The sequence below is a fragment of the Orcinus orca genome, chromosome 3, assembly GCF_937001465.1.
Source record: "Orcinus orca chromosome 3, mOrcOrc1.1, whole genome shotgun sequence".
NCBI lineage: Eukaryota > Metazoa > Chordata > Mammalia > Artiodactyla > Delphinidae > Orcinus > Orcinus orca.
In genome coordinates this window covers 70,721,649-70,744,118 of record NC_064561.1, presented here as the reverse complement: position 1 = coordinate 70,744,118, position 22,470 = coordinate 70,721,649, and the positions used below count along the sequence as shown (strand labels likewise).

The 22,470-nt window shown below is 46.2% G+C and overlaps 2 protein-coding genes across 3 annotated transcripts in view; both read right to left on the bottom strand.

Annotated features, from left to right (window-relative positions):
- Positions 1 to 20,408, bottom strand: part of SPOCK1 (SPARC (osteonectin), cwcv and kazal like domains proteoglycan 1) — a 554,695-nt gene extending 534,287 nt beyond the window's left edge. The window contains exons 1-2 of one of the 2 annotated variants that reach the window (XM_049707102.1): positions 20,226 to 20,408; positions 19,444 to 19,629 (exon numbers count right to left, since the gene is read on the bottom strand). In XM_049707102.1, coding sequence (XP_049563059.1) covers positions 19,444 to 19,629 — 186 coding nt within the window. In that variant the 5' untranslated portion in view covers positions 20,226 to 20,408. The remainder of the gene's footprint in view (positions 1 to 19,443; positions 19,630 to 20,225) is intronic. The other variant, XM_004282089.3, reaches the window with a different exon arrangement.
- The window catches only part of LOC125963778 (non-histone chromosomal protein HMG-14), a 623,855-nt gene that overhangs the window by 526,843 nt on the left and 74,542 nt on the right, over positions 1 to 22,470 (bottom strand). The window lies entirely within an intron of this gene.

The following is a 22,470-nucleotide window of genomic DNA, read 5'->3' as shown; positions in this document are numbered from 1 at the left end:
GAGCTCTCTTATGGGATTGGATGATCCTTGCCGGGGTTCCCAGAGCATCCTGTGCTTCCCTGCGTTCACTCACATCGCCTGTGTTATGACTGTTTATTTTTCTGTTTATCCAAGTAGAGCATCAGCTCCTTAGGGCCAAGATTTAGTGTTGAATTTCCACATTTGTGAGCCTGGCACCATGTCTAGCACACACATATTCAATAATTAAGACGATCTAGTCTCCCTCGAGCTCAAAATTTTACTTCACCAAAATAATGAGAGGAAAATGATTCTTAACACAAGCTGAGTTTCTTGCCTGTGCACCAGCATCTCTGCTACCTCTGCAGAGCCTCAGCTACTCTGCGTGTCAGTCTTGTACGCTATGAAAACATCTCACATGAATACTCACTCTGTGGAGCGGGGAAGAGAGTGGAGAGTGTGTGCGATTTAAAAATTATGACCGACGAAAAGCATCTAAAAATTCACTGCAGATTGGTTTGTGTGTCAAGGTCCCACTTTAGACAACTAGTAACAGAGTGGCCAAGCCTGCCACAGGTCTGTATAAAAGCCACAACAGAAGGGGTCCTCCAGAGTTGTGGAAAGGGGAGCAGAGGTGGGCAACACGGGTTTTCTTCTCTTTGCTCCTTGTCCCCAAAAGTACGCACAAGAACTCAATGAGCCTTTTGACGTTAACTCAAGGCTAGAAAGGAGAATGATCCACTTTTAGCTTAGCATCACACACGACTTACGTTGGAGGCAAGTTAATCTTCAAAATGGAAAGGGTCTTTCAGACCAGACCAAAAAGAAGATCTTTCTCCACACTCCTACCGATGCCTAAAACATCCAACCTTCCCCAGGAGTGAGACCAGGCAGGGTAGAGATAGCAACTCATGGGGATGTAAAGGACAGAAATTGATGGGCCTTGAGGAGAATGCAGAATAAAGGAGAAAAAGAAGAGCACTTTTTAATGGGGAAAGGGGACACGATGGAAATGCCCAGTGGGACAGGGCACATGCATGGTACACCATCATCCTGACCTAAGGCTTCACATCCATGAAAAGAAGCCAGGGAAACATGCAAATAGGCGAGACAAACTACTCTCCTCATCTCTGCTACCATATGGACTCAGCGCAGACTGGCAGACTACGCAAACCAGAAGTAAAGGCTTGATCAGCTAGCCTCTGGGAGGCTGAGTGGGCCTGGTCACTTTCTTATGGGTTCTGCTCCCTTTCCCATCCTAAAGTGCTACAATTACACAGGGAAAGAGAAAAGGCCTCCCCGTACATCCTCAAACATGTAATGAACATCTGGCAGCCTGAGAGAGACCAGAATTCAAGAGCCAAGGCCCTGCAAAGTGAGAGAGAGGCATGGACATATATACACTACCAAATGTAAAACAGACAGCTAGTGGGAAGCAGCCGCATAGCACAGGGAGATCAGCTCGGTGCTTTGTGACCACCTAGAGGGGTGGGATAGGGAGGGTGGGAGGGAGGGAGACGCAAGAGGGAGGGGATATGGCGATATACGTATGCATATAGCTGATTCACTTTGTTATACAGCAGAAACTAACACACCATTGTAAAGCAATTATACTCCAATAAAGATGCTAAAAATTTTTTTTTTTTTTTTAGAAGAGCCAAGGTCCTGGAATACAGAAGCTCACAAGCCAGCTGTGCCTCCAACAGGGGAAACAAGAACCCAGGGGGAGGAATACGCTCTCTAGTACGAAGCTGTGTGGTGCGGGCTGTCACTGCTACAGAATTCGGAGGAGCAGGTCGTTAAAATCTGCTGTGCAGCATATGAGAAAGAAGTGAGCTGTGAACAAGGATTATCTTGTTGGAACGGCTACTACCCAAGATGTGTGGCAAAACGAGATTCAAGGGAGAGTCACCAGCCCAGCCATCTGGAGACTGTCAGCTCTTTGGGGGAACGGAAATATTTTTATGCTGCATTTTCCTGCTCCTCAGGGAAACAAAATCAAACAGTGTCTCTGACTCACAGTGCAGGCAACTTACCCTGATTCACAGGTAAATACACAACATCTCACACAAAAACTCCCTGTGGCCATTTATCTTGGCAAAAACTAATAAAAATCGTATGGTTTTTTAATATACCTGATTGGCTGTGATGATGCATCAGATTTCCTCAAGATGTAAGAAATAATGTATGTGTTTGATTCATTCTTCCTTCTCTTGGCACTGGCAGGGCAGAGTCAAGTATCTAGAACCTGAGGTGCTCATGTCCTAGAATGTAAGCTCCACTGGGGCAGAGAATTTTGTCTCTGTCCGAAGGCTTCAGACAGTCCCTGTCACACTGATTCCTTAAATGAATGATGAAAAGAATGACACCCGCATATGCCCCTCACCCTCCGCCTCATCCACCTGGACTACACCTCACATTAAAAAATCATCCTCATAAAAGAAACAACCATATCTCTAAGGCCAGCATTTCGCAACCTTGGTACTGTTGACACTGCGGGGTAGGGGGGTGTGCAGGGAGTCATGTGCATGGTAGGACATTTAGCAACATTCCTGGCCTCTACTCACTAGATGCCAGTAGCATCGTCCCCCCCCCCCCGCACCCCACCCCAGTTGTGGCAATCAAAAATATCCCCAGGGGCTTCCCTGGTGGCGCAGTGGTTGAGAGTCCGCCTGCCGATGCAGGGGACGTGGGTTCGTGACCCGGTCCGGGAGGATCCCACATGCCGCGGAGCGGCTGGGCCTGTGATCCATGGCCGCTGAGCCTGCGCGTCCGGAGCCTGTGCTCCGCAATGGGAGAGGCCACAACAGTGAGAGGCTCGCGTACCGAAAAAAAAAAAAAAAAAGTCCCCAGACATTGCCAAACATCCCCTGGGGGCAAACTCTTCCCTAGTTGGGAATCACTGCTCTAGGCCTGCAGACAGCTCCCAAAGAGCTGACAGATGCAGAGCACTCATGTTTCCCATCTCCTGCACGATGCTGAGACAGCAGCCAGGGGAAACCCTTCTCCCTGAGGCGAGCGCACCGGAAGGCCTGAGGTAGGAGGAAATACTGGCTAATGAAAGTCAGGCAGATGTCTGGAACACAAATGAAGACTGAGATGGGGGCCCCAGCTTTGTCTGTATTCGACAGGAGAAACCATTTTACCATCAGGCTGGGAATGAAGTGGGTTCCTAATGATCTCCTCTCACCCTCGTCCAACACAAGGGTATGAAAACCTCTACATGTTGTAGCAGTAGCAGGGGATCTGTCGGTAGCAATTTCACTTAGAATCAATTTCACTTAGAATCAGACTTGGAGCATCTGCTCCTGCCCCTAATTAGGAACAAGGCCGGGATTTGTTAATATCTCCACAAGTTTAATGTCTCCACAACAAACTCAGGAGGAATCAGAGAAACATTCCTCCGACTTGGGACTCTTGCAGGCATCATCTTACCTGTATTAACTCAGTACCTGCACATGTCTTGGCATGTCAAGCTTCTATCACATTCTCCTTCTTTACCAAAAAAACCACTAATAGCCAATGCTGGCAAGGGTGCAATAAAACGTACCTTCCATAATTCTGGGGGTAGAATCAATACAACATGGTAACATACACCAATGGCCTTTAAAATGCAATGTCAGTACACCATGTATCTCTACTTCTGGGAATATAGGGTAAGGAAATCTAACTGTTGAAAGGTTCATATGCCCAAATATTCATCATATAATTATTTACATTAAGGAAAAATGGAAGCAACCAATTGTTTACTGTCAGATATTTTAGTCTGGTATATTGCAGTATGTACAGTCAATGGACTAATATATACCATTAAAATGTCATTTACAAACAACAGTATCATGCTATACTAAAATGTTTATGCTGTGTCATTAAATGAAAAAGAGACAGAGAAAAAAAACCAAATCATATTAACAGCATGATATCAACCATGAACTTTAAAACTCTGACATTAAGACTTTGGGAAGCAAATAGACCTCCCACACACACACACACACACACACACACACAAATTTTAACAGTGACTGCATATGGGAAGGAAATAAATTATTTCTCTTTTTCTATATCATCTAAATCCTCTTTCCAAATTAGCTCTTTCAACTAGGAAAAGAACAATTTAAAGTCAAAAGAACAAAACTCACAATAGAGCATAAATATATCCCTTCCATATTCCCTTTAACTTAGTTTTCCCCCCAATGTTACAAAAGAACATTCTGTAAGTTTAAGGTACACAAGTGATTATTTGATTCACGTATGTACTGTGAAATGATTACCAACCATAATAAAATTAGTTAACACAACCATCACCTCATATAATTACCACTTTGATGCTGTTGTTATGGTGAGAACATTTAAGATCTACTCTCCTAACAAGTTTCAAGTATACAATACAGTATTTTTACCTATAGTCACCATGCTACACATTAGATTCCCAGAACTTACTTGCCTTATAACTGGAAATTTGTACCCTCTGACCAACATCTCCTTATTTCCTCCACCCCCTGGCAAATACCACTCTACTCTCTGTTTCTATGAGTTTGGTTTTTCTAGACTCCACATAAATGATACCACACAGCAATTTTCTTTCTCTGACTTTTACGTCACTTAGCATAACACCCTCAAAGTTCATCCATATTCTCACAAATTGCAGAATTTCCTTCTTTTTCATGGTTGAATAATATTCCATCATGCATATATCCCATATTTTCTTTATTCATTCATGTATCTAGGGGCACTGAAGTTGTTTCTGTGTCTTGTTGTTTGTAAATTGTAGCAAATAATGCTACAATGAACGTAGAAGTGCAGATATCTCTTCAAGACAGTAATTTCCTGTGTTTTCATGTAGGAGTTTTATGGTATCGGGTCTTTTTTGTTGGGGGGGTTTATAGTTGCTTTACAATGTTGGGTTAGTTTCTGCTGTACAACAAAGTGAATCAGCTATGTATATAAACATATCCCCTCCCTCTTGGACCTCTCTCCCTCCCTCCCACCTACCCCCATCCCAACCATCTAGGTCACCACAGAGCACCGAGCTGAGCTCCCTGCACTATACATCAGGTTCCCACTAGCTATGTTTTACACATGGTAGTGCATAATTGTCAATCCCAATCTCCCAATTCATCTCACCCCCTCTACCCCGCCCGCCATGTCCACATGTGCATTCTCTACAACTGCATCTCTATTCCTGCCCTGCAAATAGGTTCATCTGTACCATTTTTCTAGATTCCACATACATGCATTAATATACAATATTTGTTTTTCTCTTTCTGACTTACTTCATTCTGTATGACAGACTCTAGGTCCATCCACCCCTCTACAGGGAAGAAGCTCCTTGACATTGATCTTGGCAGGAATTTTTTGGATATGACACCAAAAGCACAAGCAACAAAACAAGTGGGACTACATCAAACTAAAAAGCTTCTGCACAGCAAAAGAAACCATCAACAAAATGGAAAGGCAACCTATGAAATGGGAGAAAATACTTGCAAACCTTGTATTGGATAAGGGGTTAATATTCAAAATATATAAGAAACTCATACAACTCAATGACAAAACAAAACCTGATTTAAAAATAGGCTGAGGGGCTTCCCTGGTGGCGCAGTGGTTGAGAGTCCGCCTGCCGATGCAGGGGACACAGGTTCGTGCTCCAGTCTGGGAGGATCCCACATGCCGTGGAGCAGCTGGGCCCGTGAGCCATGGCCACTGAGCCTGCGCATCCAGAGCCTGTGCTCCGCAACGGGAGAGGCCACAACAGTAAGAGGCCCACGTACCGCAAAAAAAAAAAAAAAAAAAAAAAAAAGGCTGAGGAACTGAATAGACATTTTTCCAAAGAAAACATCTAAATACCCAAAAGGTTCATGAAGAGACGCTCAACAACAGTAATTATCAGGGAAATGCAAATCAAAACTATAGTGAGATATTACTGCACACCTGTTAGAGTGGCTATTATCAAAAAAAGAAAAAAAAAAACAAGAAATAGCAAGTGTTGGCGAGGATGTGGAAAAAAGGGAACCCTTGCTCATTGTTAGTGGGAATGTACACTGATTCTGCCACTATGGAAAACAGTGTGAATGGTTCCTCAAAAAATTAAAAATAAAACTACCATATGATCTAGCACTCTCACTTCTGGGTATACAGCCAAAGGAAATGAAAACAGGAGTTAAAAAAGATATCTGCATTCCTATGTTTCTTACAGCATTATTCACAATAGCCAAGATACGGAAACAACCTAAGTGTCCAACAGATGAATGGATAAAGAAGATGCGGTGTATATATGCAATGGAATATATTCAACCATGAAAAATAAGGGAATCCTTCAATTCATGACAACACAGGTGAAACTTGAGGGCATTATACTGAGATGTCAGAAAGAGAAAGACAAATACCATAAAATGTCACTTACATGTAGAATCTAAGAAAACTAAACTCACAGAAACAGAGAGTAGAATGGTGGTTACTAGGAGCTGGAGGGTGGGGGAATTTGGGAGATGTCATCAAAGGGTACAAACTTGCAACTAAAAGATGAATAAGTTCTGGAGATCTAATGCACAGCATAGTGATATAACCAACTGTATTATATAGTTTGAAGTTGCTAAGAGCCTAGATCTTAAATGTTCTCACCACAAAAAAAATAACGATGATGATAAGTATGTGACATGATAGAGGTGTTTGCTAAAGATACAGTGGTCATCATATGGCAATATATACATGCATCAAATCAACACTTTGGACATCTTAAACTTACATAGTGTTACATGTCAACTGTATCTCAATTTTTAAAAAGGGCACATAAACAGGGAAAAAAAGACAGTAATTTCATGTCCTTCAGGTATATTATCAAAAGTGGGATTGCTGGATCATGTGGTAGTTCAACTTTTAATTTTTTTGAGGAAGCTTCATGTTCTCCATAGTGGCTGCACCAATTTACAATTCCACCAACACTGCACAAGGGCTCCCTTTTCTCCTCATCCTCACCAACACTTGTTATCGCTCGGTGTTTTGATGATAGCCATTCTAACAGGTGTGAGGTGAAAGCACATTGTGGTTTAGATTTACATTCCCTGATAATTAGTGAGACTGAGCATCTTTTCATGTACCTGTTGGCCATTTGTGTATCTTCTTTGCAAAAATGTCTGTTCAGGTCCCTTTCCCATTTTTCAATTGAATTTTTTTTTTTTTTTTGGCGATTGAGTTATATGAGTTCCTTATATATTTTGGATATTAACCCCTTATCAGATAGATTGTCTACAGATATTTTCTCCCATTCTGCAGGCTGCTTTTTCATTTTGTTGATGGTTTCTTTTGCTACAGAATCATTTTAGTTTGATGTAGTCCCATTGGTTGACTGTCACTTTTGTTGCTTATGCTTTTGGTGTCATATTCTAAAACTCACTGCCAAGACCAATGTCAAGGAGTTTTTCCCCCTATGTTTTCTTCCAGGAGTTTTACAGTTTCAGGTCTTATGTTTAAGTCCTCGATCCATTCCTAGTTAATTTTTGTGAGTGGTATAAGATAGGGGTCCAATTTCATTTTTCTGCATGCAAATACTCAGTTTTCCCAACACCATTCATGGAAGAGACTATTTTTTCCCAACTGAGCTACCCTAGTTTATTTTTGTCCTTAGCACTTGCAACCAACTGTTGTATCTTAATCTGTGTACTGTTTTTCTCTCTCGACTAGAACATAGGCTCCACAAGGGTAGGCAAGTACCTGATACGTAATAGATGTTCAGTACCTTTTGGTTGAAATGGATTATGAATTAGATTGTGAAATTTGTTTTTAAAGTCTACAATCAGTAAAACAAAAATGTTGCTCCCAGTGAACTTTCATACACTAATGGAGGGAGAGTAACTGGCAGAACCATTTTTGGAAAACTATTTAACCACATCTCTGAACACTGAACATTCACCTACCTTATGAGCAATGGATTCCACAGCTAGGCATGCACCCGAAAAAATGTACACATAGATGCACCAGAAGACATGCCCAAGAAACTGCTATCCCATAACAGCCAAAACCCAGAAACTACCAAAGGGTCCCTCCACAAAAGAATAGGTCAATTAAGTTGTGGAGTATTTACACAGCACTGAGAATGAACAAACTACAGCCACACATAACAATGTATCACAAACTTAATGCTGAGCAAAAGAATCCAGCCACACACACAAAAACACATCCTTATGATGCCATCTATAAAAGTACAAAAACAGGCAAAACTAATCTATAGTGTTGTAACTCAGGAGAGCTCTTCCCTGGGAGGGGGACAGGCAGTGAGTGTGGGGCTCACAAGACGGACTTCTCAGATGCTGGTAACATTCTGTCCCCTGACTGGGCTGCTGGATGTATGGTGTGTTCACTGCGTGAGAGCACATCAGGTGGCACCCTCACCCTGCACATCTTCCACTCCAGCGAAACATACTCCCTACCTATGCAGGGCTGCTGAGGACCAGGACTCTTCTGCGATTCCCTCTCCACTCGCTACAGGCCTTGACCTGGAGCCAGGACAAGGCTCAACACATCACGTTTCAGCATTTATACACATCGAGTCCTGTCTCACCTAAATGCTCCACCTCAACTGTATTGACCGACACCCTTTTGTTGCCAGTGTCTGGGTCCTAAACTCAGGCAAAACAGCAGGGGCCGCTCATGTATGTCGGTAAGAGTTGAATTAAGCTCATGTGGCTTGACCACCAGACAGATTCAGAGATGAAGGCTTATGTGACTTTCTCCCAGAAACATGGCCCAGGTCCCAAGGCCTCTGGACATCCAGCTTGCCGGGACTGCTCTCGTCCCTTTGTAGACCAGGCCTTTGCCTTTGCAGAGGAACCCTCAATAGACACCAAGCCCCTCTGTTTCTTCTCTTGGTCTTGGACAAGAGGGCTGTAGACTCCAGAGGACAGGGAGGATGCTTTGCTCCCTGCTACATCTTACTTGCCCAGCACAGTGCCTGGTACATAGTAGTCTGGCCAATGAGTACCTGTGATATGAACATATGAATACATGAACAAACAAACAAAACTACTGAATCTGTGCACCAGGCTCTGGTTACTAGAAAGGTGAGGATCTAGGTTCAGGATGACCGTGGAAACAAAGAAATATTTTTTAAAACACATGCAAAGGTCTTTCTGAGGTAGGAGGAACTTTTCAACCACCAACTTAATCTTATAAAAAAAATAATAAATCACACAATTTATCTAACACCAGGAAAGACAGCATTATTTTATCTTTACCATGGATAGCATTTTCACTCTTTCACTCATTTCGTCTCATTCAAGATAGGTGGTCAAAGGTTACAGACCAGGTGCAGAGTCACAGCAAGGCTGGCCGGCTCAGATGGGAAGCAATGCCTTGGCCTGACGGAAGTACTGGACACACCAACCCCACCAAAGTCACAGAGGAATCAGCATGTCCCATGAGCACAGAAAGACCTGGAAACTTCCCAATTATCCCTTAACAATGGGGCTATTGAAACACTCCAAATAACCACACAAGTCTGTTCAATACACTTAACTACTTTCTTCCTCTTGGCAATAGTTTTGTCAATTGTAGGTGCCATTCATTAGAGGAAATTCAGCAACATAGAGTAAAGCAAAGTTTGAGAGTTTGTTCAGTGGGCAACAAGGAATACTGCCATGTCCTGTTGATCCTCATAAATTTTCTAAACTTTGACAAGTCTTTGCTTTCATTGTTCCCTGATCTTTCCAAAATGATCTGGCCAACCAAGCATGAAGATTTACTATACCAAGAAGAGAGCTGCAGGTAGTACCACTGTCCAGTCCATATCCCTCAGACCTTCTCTGTGTTTCCAACTGATAGTACAGTCTTCCCTCTATATCCATGGATACAGAGCCCATGGATATGGAGGGCCACCCGTACTATGCCATTTTATATAAGGAACTTGAGCATCTGTGGGGTTAGGTATCCACAGGGGGGCCTGGAACCAATCTCACGCTGATACCAAGGGACGACTGTGATCTGCATCTCTGTGCCCACCTCCTGTGAGAGTAAACACTGTTTACTACATCCACCATCTTCAATACCCACTGCTCCATAAACCAAAGCCAATGTCAGAGTCAATGGAGTCAATGTCCTTCAGTTCATCTGTGCACAAAACATTATCAATCCTGCTAGAGAAGATGCAAAGTCAGACCAGAGTCGGCTGTGATCAGGCCCCTTTGGAGACAGGAAATTTGCTGAGATGACCACCTGGGAGTTTGTCATGGAGAAGGTCCCACATCAATTCCACCAAGCTCATGTGCATAAGCAGCCCTGATGCCCTAGAAGCAGTGACAAGTCAAAAGTCATTCTACTCCAGGAACATTTCATGACAATGGCTGCTGCTGAGACCTGTGCACATACACACATTGGAAAGCAAGCCCTTTCTTTCTATTGATGTCAATGGTAGCCCTGTTGACATAAGGGGGAAATACAGCACTCATAATAATTTACTCCACATCTTCAAATGCTCATTTTGTCTAAAGTTGTATTATTCACTGGCGCTAACGGTGTTGGCTATTAGGGATGAATAATAATTCTCCAGGGGTTTTCTGAAAATACAGTCTGAGAACCACCTGCATCAGAATCACCTGGATTGCTTATTTAAAATGCAGGTTCCTGGGTGCCGCCCTTGACCTATTCAAGACTGCTCTGGACTAGGGGGCTGAGATCTGCATTTTAAACAAGCCCCACCAGTGACTTTTTTTCAATATTATAAAGGTGTAAGCCTGAGAACTGCTGCTCTAGCACCTTTCTCTGGGCATCTTCCCTTTTGTTTTGGCCATGAAGGGTCATCAGCAACTTGGCCTGGCCTTTCTTAGAACTGAGTTAAAGTGATTCCATTTACATGGTGGAAAAGGAAGGGTAGAGCTAAAATACAAAGTGGCGTCATTTGCTCTCTGCCTGTTTGTTTTCTCCACGCTTTTTCTCTGCAAAGACTGCCTGGAACACCTGCAATAAGTTCTACTTCCCTGCTCCAGTCATAGGCGCCAATGGACTTGGCATAAATTCCTGCTCACCCACCACATAATTATGCTGGGGAATGTTGATGGTGTCTTCTGTAGTGTGACATGTCACAGATCACACAGGAAGAGTTTGCAAATTATTTCAAATAATTGTATAATATGTCCTTCCTTCCTTCCTTCCTTCCCCACTGCACCAATGAAAACTTTGTCCTAAAGGATCAAGGGAGAGGGTCTCCTGAGAGACGTATTTGCATAGAACCCTAAGAAGGGAACCTAGTGAAGTTAATTTGGACATCAGTATTATCCTTCCAGGAGAGTCCCCTGTAATTCACATCACTAGTCTGTGAATGCACCTTACCTCCTCCCTCAAAATAAATCAACATCCTGATGTCTGTCACAAGGACACTGGAAGGACCCAGACCCAGGGGCTATGATGCCACATACTGTCCAGCCCTCCAACTGCATGCATGTCTAAACTCTGAGCCTTGTGTGTGGAAATCTTGGTTTCCATCTTTAGCTTCCAAGCCTGGCATCCAGCTGGTTCTCAGAAATGGTAGCGGGCGGAGGGGGGTGGGGACGAGGGCAAGGAGCAGTCCATATATACCAGTCTCGTTTTTGAAACAGAAACTTCACAGATCACTCTGTCCAAGAAATTCTATGGTACCCTGATTTCTAAAGAGCAGTGCGAACTGTAGGAGCTCTAAAGCCCAGGACACTTGACCACAGAGGTAAGGAGAAACGCATGGGCCCCAGACACCAGAGGAGCAGGAAGTCTTTTTTAAAGGGGGAGGCAGGGCGAGGGCTATTTACACGACAGAGATGTCTGTGCCAGGACCTACAACCAGAAAATTTTAAAAATGAACCACAGAGAACCGCAGACAGCCTTCCAGCCAGAAAGGAATAAAGACAGGCTCAAGGAAAATGGAACCAATTTCCCCAACATTTCTCCAAGACATGAGACAGAAAGCAACATCTATAGCTGTGCGTCAGCAACTCACCCATGCTCCCACGGCCCAAGGTAAGAGAAGTGACCCTCAGAAATTGTTATCAGAATCACAGGTACGCCAGTCACTGAAAGATCACGAAAACCCCACAAAGCAGGTATGATCACTCCAGTTTTGCTTGTTTGTTTGTTTTTGATCACTCCAGTTTTACAGATGAGGAAAGTGGTGCTGTAGCCAAGACCCAAGCTTATTCATGACAAGACTGGACGATGAGCACAGGTGAAGAGGGGCCTCTTCACCAGGAAGAGCTTTGCACAGGTTCAGGGACTGTACCTGAATTGTGAAGGGGGTGAGCTTCTCTGTCAGGCTCACCCTGCCTCTCAACAGCACGGCCCATCTGTTGGTAACCATAATCAGTCAATGGCTAACAGAATGAAAGACACGTGTCAAAAGCCAGCATGACTTACTGGGGCCAGCCCTCTACAAGGGACAGGTCCTCCTCAGCCTGGAGGTGTGCAAAATCCTGGTACGGACTAGTTCACTCCTTCGCTCATTCTTTCACTCAGATTCAATCAAACATTCACTGAGCAGATTTCTGGGCTGGGCTCAGGGGTAAAGGTCTGGGGACAATGAGCTCTGTACATCAGAGCTATAACTAAAAGGAGTTATGAAGTTTGTAAGGTCCTGCTTAGAGATAGGGGTTAGACCAAAAAAAAAAAAAAAGATGTTTTTCAATGTGTGTGTAACCTAGAATTTCCACCTACCAAACACTATAATCGCACATGTGCCAGTAATTCTGCAGGCTTTCCTTTCCCAGGGATTCATCAAGAGATGTGCTTAAGTAATAATTCAAATCAGTAAAATGCTAACAGACCACCTACTGTGTGCAAGGCATGATAAGACTCAGGCTCTTACTTCAGGAAGAATACAACTATTAAAGAAGCTAAAATATAAATACATACACCCATAAGTTGAGGAATAATGCATGAAAGTGTAATAAGAGTTGTTAATATTAATAAAAATAATAGCCTCCACTTAACACGTAATTGAGAATTAAGCCAGACACTGCTAACAGCTTCACTTATATTAGCCAATTTACTCTCCATGCCAACCCAGGGAGGCTGATCAACATAGTGGACTCCTGTGATGTTTGCCCACAAGGCACCCATTTCCCCTTAAGAAACCACCCTTTAACCATGTAATCCAATGCAGTTCCCACCACCATTCTATGCCCAGGTCCCAGGCCCCGCCCCAGGACTAGGCATGTACCCAGGCCCAGACAATTAGCATATATTCCACCAACTTGGCCACAGTGATTTACTGGAGAATGGGTGCATAATACAGGTAAATCTGACAAGTCTCAATTCTGGGAGTTTTGTGGCAATATGGAGACATAAAAACTACAGTATGAAAAAAAAAAAACTACAGTATGTTATAAACGTGTAGTTGCCATGAGTCACCACATGGAACTAATCAGCCTGAGAACACAACCAACATGGGGAAATAAAGCCCAAAGATGGGGGTGGGGAGATGGGGAAGTGGCAAGAAAATGATAAACATACACACACAAATCCGGTGGTGCAACCCGAGCCCATGGATCCAGCCTTATCTAGATGCATAGTTTATCAGTGGAATTTTCAGTTACACAAGTGAATAAGTTTTCTTTTCCATTTAAGCCAGCTTGGACTAGATTTCAGTCACTTGCAGTTTGGAGTCCTCACCAATATAAAGTGATCGTCCCCCACTTACTAAATGAGAAGTCAGGGATTCAGAGAGGACAAACAGCCTGAAACTAAATTAACTGTCTAAGGTTTTTTTGGGGGGGGTTGGGAGGGCACAATGATTGTGTGCACTGAGACCAGAAACCTGCAAAAGAGTCTGCCTGTCAATTGCCCAGAGCCTATTTTTCCCCTTCATCCACCAGTTCCAAGGTGGAGACACATGAGTCGCCCGGCTATGGCCCCTTTTCTGCATTGTGAGTTTATTTCTTGTTTACTTCTACCCAGAGGGAGTAGTCCTCTAGGGTCCCGGCTCCATCCAGGGGTCTATTAAACTCTTCCTTCTGGACACTGTCTTCTTTCTTAGTAGTGCACAAAAACGGTACACCCTACAATTGACGGCATCTTATATTGGAGGAAATATGACCAAAAACAAATACGTGTAACCTTGCGCAAATTATTCAATGTCTTACAGGAAATTTCTTCCATTTGTAATGATCTCACCTGGGGAGATGAGACCAAGTATGAGCTTGGGTCTGAGGAATCTCCTAAGGAATATAAAGTCACCTCCCCTGGGCTTCCCTGGTGGCGCAGTGGTTGAGAGTCCGCCTGCCGATGCAGGGGACACGGGTTCGTGCCGCGGTCCGGGAAGATCCCTCCGCGGCTGGGCCCGTGAGCCATGGCCGCTGAGCCTGCGCGTCCAGAGCCTGTGCTCCGCAATGGGAGAAGGCACAACCCTGAGAGACCCACGTAACGCAAAAAAAAAGAAAAGGAAAAAAGTCACCTCCCCAGAGGAAAGGTAAAATGAGCCATCCTGAAGGTGTTCATGTTTAGATATTGAGTGTGTTTGGTTTGAAATATACTACAATGAGTAGGAAATGATTATAAGATATTTAACTACTAAATTACTGTGTCTCCCCAAGCGAGATGAAATAGTTGAGCTCATGTTTATGTCCCACTCTTCCAGGGGAGGGGCACAGGTCTGATGATCCATTTGGGACCAGTTCTTGCTTTTGACAATAATCTCATCAGTATACAGCAGAGTACTTATCCTCCTAGCAATCCGGTTCTGCTGAAGCACTGCGGAGGCAGGGATGGGAGGCCCAGGAGACACAGGGGAACTCAGCCTGGGAGGGTCAACTGGGGCAAAAGCTCTGCCATCCTTGCCAGGCAAAAACTAGGTTCTCTCTACAAGGGCCAACTGAAGGTTAGGACAGAAAATACAAGAATGGTCTTAGGGCTATCAACTTTTAAACTGTCCCTTTATAATGATTCCTGTGAAATAATTATTTCTATCAGTGGTCGTCTAGTACAGGGGATTTAAGATAGTGGGTTCATTAAAGAAAGTCAGGATGACAAACTCATTTAATTCTCCTTGAACCTGTTTAATCAAAATGATTTTCTGCTACTCTCTATTACAAGCCAAGTTTCTGTGGTGACAGATTAATGACTGATCCACTAAGCCACATCACCTCTCTTGTCACCAACCCCACCGACTAAGCCAGCCACCATTCTGTCAACAAGCCTCACTTGCCCTTGAAACTCATTATAGCTGAGACGTTAAGATCAAATGAGCAGATCAGATGCTCACCGCCACCCCAGTTCTGCTACAGAGACCACCAAATCCCACAGCGTGTGCACAAGAAGGAAAAAGCACGTGGGCTGGTCCTGTGGTCTCATTAGAATTACAAACCCAGGTCACTCCAGAGCAAGATAAATGCCAGCCAAGGCAACACTTGAGTCTTCGGGCCTGCTAAAGGTAATTATCCCGGAGTTAAATGTCAGGGCTAGTTTCATGAGTGCAAAAGAAAGAAAATGTCATGTTTGGTGTAAGCAACAATATTATTTTAATCAAATCAGAAGCTCATTATTAGCAGAAGATAAGGCCTGATGTGACCCCGACAATAAGCTGTGTCCAGCGCCTGGCTTCCCACTCCACTCTGTCTCAACCTAAGACTCTTCACTGATTTCCCTCAGACATAAAGCAGCAAAGACTTGCAGTGTGATACCAGTGGAGGCTCACAGCCAAAATCCACTCTGCTCTTGATGGGTTGCAGTGCAAGAGTCTCGCAAGAGTCTAGAGTCAGACTGCCTGGGTCCAGTCCAGCTGCTCCATAGCCTAGCTCTGTGGGCAAGAGACTTCACCTCCCAGTAAATAAGAACAACAGTACTTCTCTCCCAGAATCGTTATGAATATTAAATGAGATACTATATGTAAAGTACCTTAAACAATGCCTGGCACACTAAGTGCTGGATAAATGTTAGGTTATCATCTATTTCTGCAATGTTTTCTTTTTTTTAAATTTCAACCAGCACATATTACCTTTATAAGAAAAAACTTTAAAAAAGTAACAATAAGAAAGAAATATTGACAGCATAAGTTAAAGGATTTCATCCAGTAGACAAGTGGTTACCTGAGAGAAGAGATCGCATTTATTTAACTTGCTCACCCTTTTGGCCACTGCCTAGCACATGGTAGACAGTCAAATATTTGCTGGAATGAATGGACATACAAATGAATGTAGGAATTAACAGAGGAAATTTCCTTATAGTAATGGTTATGCAAAGCCAAATGAGATTCAGAAAAAATCAGGAAAATGGTTGTGGCATCCTGACCCCTCAACCTCAAACCACAGAGGATTTTAACTCTGCACGCCAGTTGGAGCAGCTGGAGGTGGGAAATTACTGTACAGCTTAAAACAAACATCTGCCTTCTTTATCTTCTCCTTCTTAATACTATATCTGTGTAAAAGTTTAGGTCTCCATCTGGCCAAAACATCCCAACTGCTAGTCTTTATAAAAGAATAATGACCAAACTAACAGGCCACCAGTACACTTAGGAGCAAACACCTGTATGTTGTTATATTCCTCCTGGCTCCATTGCTCCAGGCAACGAGCCACAGAGTAGTTGTGAAAGTTTTACTTCTGGAAAGAAGGCGACAGATTATTTGTGTATCTAGAACAACAGGACCTCTTCAAAGCATTAAGTAGGGGCTATCAGGTCATCTCTGGCAACATCACAGCACACTCAACAGGCAGGGGAACACGGAGCACACGGCCAGCCACCATTTCCATTTCAAATTTAGCCAATAACCACCACCAATGGGTATCATCAACTCTCTAAAAGGAGCCCTTAGTTTTCAGTTTCACAAGTTCAAAAATCCCTTCTAAATATCTCTCCCCCAAATGCAAAAAAAGTGACAAGTCAGGGGAAAGGTAAGAAGTTTTCTTTCACAGTGACTTTCAAAACCAAGCATCATAACAATCTCAGGGCCCGGTCTTTCAAAGTTATCAGTGGTTTCCACAAAACTCAAAAACAACAGCAGAGAAGCTGAGCTTTGCTAACCTCAAGTAAGGCCTGGCTCAGTGAAAAATGACCAGGCTGGCTGAGCAATGACACCATTAGCTGGGGCTTTACCGACTGTCCACTGAACTACTGGCTCCTGTAGGAAGCAACTTTTAGTCCTTGGTTCCAGGGGACCGAGGCTCTGTGGTCATTCCAAGTAAAAGGCCCAACTGAAGACACTTAGACTTGGCCTAAAGGAGCATCTAGTTTGCATTTCACAACACTTTAAAGAGGTTAATGGCATTAAATTATGTCTGACCCACAGCTAGCAACAGAAGACTCCAGGAAGCATATAAAATGGTTGATGATTGAAGATATTTGTGATTTTGAAGCATTTTGGATGTTGTTAAAATAGTATGCTGGATTAAGTTATCATTTTAAAAGAATATATGCTGCTAAAAATATTAGTTTAAAATAAAACCTAAATAAAACCTAAAATAAAACCTAAATAAAACCTAAAATTGCTCCAGAAACAAAAAAGCAGTGCATTTGAACATAGGAGCTTTTCTCTTTCTGTTAAGCTTTGGACATTTTTACAAGGCGGAACTTCCTAATCATTCTAAGAATTACCTAGAATGTTCATTTAAAATATGGATTCCCAGCACTCATCCCAGAACTATAGAATCAGAATCTCTGAGGAGGAAGGCGTGAGTGTGGGTGCTACAATTTAACAAGCACCCCAGGTGAGAGCTTCATGATCAGCCGGGTTTGTATCAATAAAAACACTGATCCAAGAATTTAAAATGTCACCATTTGCAAGGAAGATGAGAAGTGAAGAAAAGCCCAATCTTTCAAAATTTAAATCTGAATGGGAAACAAGAATAATTCCATATTTATGATACACCAAGACTAGAAAACCTTGAACAGACACAAAAGCAGAGTAAACCTTTCCATACCCAAAGACCAACAAGCACAGCCGCTTTCCATCTGACCCAGCTGCCACGCGAACCACGGCGTGTGCAAAGGGGCCCTTGTCCTCCACACCTGGCCCAATTCTCCAGCTCCAGCCGAGTTAAGCATCTGCCCTGTTCCTCAACTCTATCTAAAATGTAATGGCAAAAGAAAGAAAAAAGCAAGATAGTTCCTATCCTATATGAGTCTGGGAATGGAAGCTTCCTTGGGGCACCTTTTGGGCATCTTGGCCATCTTTTTCAGCTGCAGGCAAAGGCAGTCAGTGCAGGGCTCCTTGGAGCGGAACCAAAAGGGGATCGAAGATGGTTAACAGACTAGATCAGGGACAGGAGGACGTGTGGCAGGGATGTCATGGTGCAGGGTGGTGGGGGGAGCAATAAGCCCTCAAATAACTTGTTCAATGAAAGTGTTTAATCGCCTCTTTCAAGGAAAAGACCACCATCAACTAGAGGGAGAGGGAAGAGGAACAGAGAGAAGAGAGTTAAGTAAGCCCCCACTCAAGGCCTAGGCTGCTGTGGAACGGGACCTGGAGAGGTGCTCTTTAGAAAGTCCTAGAAGACACCTGGATTCACTGGATTCCTCAGGCCCTCCCTCTGCAAGGACTGGGCATGCCAGGCATGGGGCTAAGAGGAATCCACTGTAGGAGGTGACTCGCACACATCTCCCACCTCAGGGAGCCCTGTGCCAAGAACAGGGGCTCGGCGGTATGGGTCTCTCCCAAAGGCAGGAGTTCCCGATGTTAAGTATCATCAAAGTTTTTCCTAGTCCCCTAGAAGCGCAAGGCCATAGCCACCTGGGGCGGCCTTTGAAAGAGCCGGCAGCAGCTCCCACAGCACAGAGGGGATGCCATCTGCTGGAAAGACTGTGTCAGGTGCCTCTCGTCCAGCATCCTCTGGGGCGTACCTGGGGAGCAGCAGCCAGCCTGAGGCAGAAACAGGCAGCAGATTGCCTCTGGGTGCCCAGGAATAACTTTCTCCCCTCCTACAGCTCCCTCAGAGGAGCAATCCTCTGCCACCCAGGCTCCCCCTCACGGCGGTGGACCAACTCCACGAGGTGCCTCCTCCTTTTCCCTTCCCCTAAAGACGCCAAGGGTCAAAACCACCATGCTCCCACCCAACATTTCATCAGGCCTGTGGCCATGACTCTCCGAACCTCCTGGGACACCTGCCTCCCTACTCAATGAGCTGGGCTCACCCCAAACCTCACCTCTGCAGCAGGCATTCTTCTGGAACACCCTAGAGATGGTCTCAATAGCCGCTGCCTAGGGAGGTCTTCCAGGGGGCTTGGCAAAGTCAACCATCGGCGTTAGGAGAGCTCAGAAGCTTAAGGAGCCTCTCCCTCCGCAGCTGCTCGCTATTTACACCATGTTTCGTACAGTCACCTCCCCCAGCCCGACAAATACACACACCTGGGCCACAGGTAACAGGCGGAGAGCATCAAGCCTTCGAAGTTCTCTTTAAAGTTCCTCTCAGGCAAGATGAAGCCCAGGAACCCCGAACCGACAAGCTGCCGGCGAAGTCTGCCCCAGTGCCCTCCCCACCCACTTCAGAGGCCCCCTCTGAGAGGCTCCCCCGCCCCCCGCAGGGCCCGGCGGCGGCTGTACTCACGTCTCGAAAGCGGTTCCAGTACTTGTCCCGGTCGTACTGGGAGACTGTGCTCAGCCACTGGTCATTGTCCAGGAAATTGCCGTTGTTGGGGCCCGCGCCTCCTGCGAGCGCGTCCAGGTGCCGGCTCTCGACCTGGAGGAAGCACCACGCCGCGGCGGCCGCCGCGAGCACCACGATCGCTGGCATCTGCGGGGCAGGGGCAAGCGGGGGCGGTGAGCGGGAGGCCAGGGCGGTGACGAGCCCCGCGCCGGGCGCCCAGGACTGAGCGCCTCCGCCACCGGCCCCCGCTGTCGGCGTGGGGGGATCTCCCAGCAGGGACAGGGTCAGCCCTCGCACAGCGGGGGGGGATCTACAGACCTAGGGACCCCGCTCATGAATGGGGGGCTCAGTTACAAATGAAGAGGCTGCGTCACAAATTAGGGGCCGCTATCAAACTACAGAGGACCTTGTCATCTATTCTCCGGGTGCTCCACTGGCCGCCACTCTCGGATAGGGGCTTCAGTACCCCTCCCCAAAAAACGGAGAGCCCTCGATCCGCAAGCGGCACTCCCAGAGACGGTGCCCAGAGCCCCGGGGTAGGGAGACGGGGAAGAGGGCTCCGAGCAGCAGTCCAGGCTCCGGTTGAATGGGGTGTGGGGGGGTCTCCCCTCGCCCGCCCTGCCGCCTCGGGGAAAGAGGGGCGCGCGGAGGTAGCCCCAGGCCCTGACCCGCCAGCCCCCAGGTGGCCGCGGGGAGGTCCCAAGTACGCCAAGTTGGGGCGCGGGGTTCTGTGGGACACGTACCTTGGGGCCCGGCCCGGGTCCCCGCGTCCGAGTTGCTCAAGCTCCTGTGGCGCGGTCGCCGAGAAAGCTGATCGGCGGGCTCCCTCCCCTGCGCTCCTGCTACCCGCCGCCCAGAGTCCTGACGCTTTGTGAGCCCGCAGCGCTCTAGCTCCGCTAGCTCGCAGGCTCGCTCGGGCGCGGCGTCCGCGGGCGGAGGAGCCCGAGCGCACGAGCCGAGGCCTCTGGCGACCCCTGGCGGCTGCGCGCTGCTGTGGGGCGCGCCTGAAAGCCCCGCCGCCCCTGGCCCAGCTGCCAGGGATCTGGTTAGCCACATCTCAATGCAGGGATGAAATAAGCTTTCAGGCCCAAGCTGGTGAGAGACAGCTGAGGAGACTGAGGATCAAGGCCAAGAAGCGGGCCAACGTTTGAGGCATTCTCAAAAGCAAGGTCGTAGGGCCACTTAAGTCAGAATCACCTTGTTGGGGGAAGGGGAGGGCTTCTTAAAAATGAGAATTCCTGGCCCACGCCCCAGACTTGCTGAATCAGCATTCCTTAGGAGAGCCTCCCCGAGGTGAGTGAATTTCTGCACTGCCCATCCCAGGTCATGCACCCACCCGCATTTCTGCACGTCCATGCCCTATACCATGCCACCTGCTGTCAGTCTCTTAAAGACAGTCCTCCTGGCCTCCATTTCTATCATTTCCACAGCTTTGTGTCACCACACTGACCCTGTGGTCATCCCTTGGTGTTCTTATACAGAGAAGCCCATATCTACTTCTGTCCCCACCCCCTTGGGAACTAGCCCCAGCACCAGCCTATTGGGTTTTCCTAGAGGGGAGGGAGGGGGAGGAGAAGAACCAGGCCAGGCTTCAGGGACAGGACACAGAGGCAGGAGACCCAACCCCCATCGGCTTTCCAGATCCTCAGGCAAGTCTGATCAAAAGGGCTGGAAGGCATTCGTGCAGCCCCTGCCTGGGTGCAGGGGACACTTACCTGCTGCCTTTCTCCTGTACAATCTCAACCCATTCCACAGACAGCTGGGTGCTCTTTTAGCACAGGGCTGACGTAGTCACCCATCTCCCCTCAGCACACTCTTAAAATCTCTTCACGTTGCTTTCTGATAAAGACTAAACTCAAGACTAGGGCTCCAGGCCCTGCACAGCTGGCTCTGCCCACCTCTCCAGCTGCCTCTCATGCCACCCCCTCCTCCTTCCTTGACTTCCTGGACAGGCTGACCTTGGTATGGGCCTCCGTGGAGAGGGGTTCCATCCATCACTGGGTGTTGACCTCTGCCTGGGCCGTTGACCACACCCACCCCCGACACTGGCCTCACCGATTTCACCCCTTGGCTTAGTCACCCTGGCTTCTCCAGGCAGACTTGCTGAACCTGTGGATGAGGCCAGGATGCTGGTGACTTTCTCCTTGAGAACACAATGCTTCTCAGCGGTAAGCTTACTGCACTTGAAATCATTCACTCCATGTCTGTGTCCCTGGCTGCCTGGAGCTCTGTGAGGGCAGGGGTCAAGTTTGGCTTGTTCACCACTGTCCCCCGTGCCCAGAGCCAAACTCGTGACATGAAGCAACTGCTCAGAAAATACTCGGTGAATGAATGAATGGTACCCAACCAGAGTCTGGAACCACACGCTTCTCAGCCCACATGCCCCAGCATGTGCGATACGGTCAGCTGTCAGTTGTACCGCAAATAATTTGGTTGCATGTAGTTTAATGTGTAGAAGTTGGATTATGAGTTTTTTTCCTAAAAAGTAGCAGATGCTTATCCCAACATTACTCTCACTGATTTACATTCCTAGAAGCTTTCTTAAAAGGGAGAAAAGGAGTGGAGTCACAACTATTATATTGGGGACTGCACGTCATCCGCAGTTTATTTTATCATGGGAATATTTTAGGGATTTCAATATCATATCCTGGGGGTATCAGAGCAGGAGAGAGGTTTAGAAATGATGGAGAGTACATTTCTTACTTTCGCATAGAAACCCAAGTGAGCAGCTACTGCCCCATTGCTCTGCCCAGTTTGATGGCAAAACTCCTCCAGAGAGTCGTCCCCAGGCGTCGTTTCTGCCTTCTCAGCTCCAATTCATTTTTCCACCCACCCTGTATTCCAGCCTCACTAACTAACAGACATGACTTGTCACCATCAGCAACCTCCTCCGCGTGGCAGCCCTCGGTCCCCCACACCCCGCCTTAACCTCTGAGAGGTTCCTTCAGGCTCTCGTGGCACCATCCCTCCCGGCTCTCCTACTTCCCG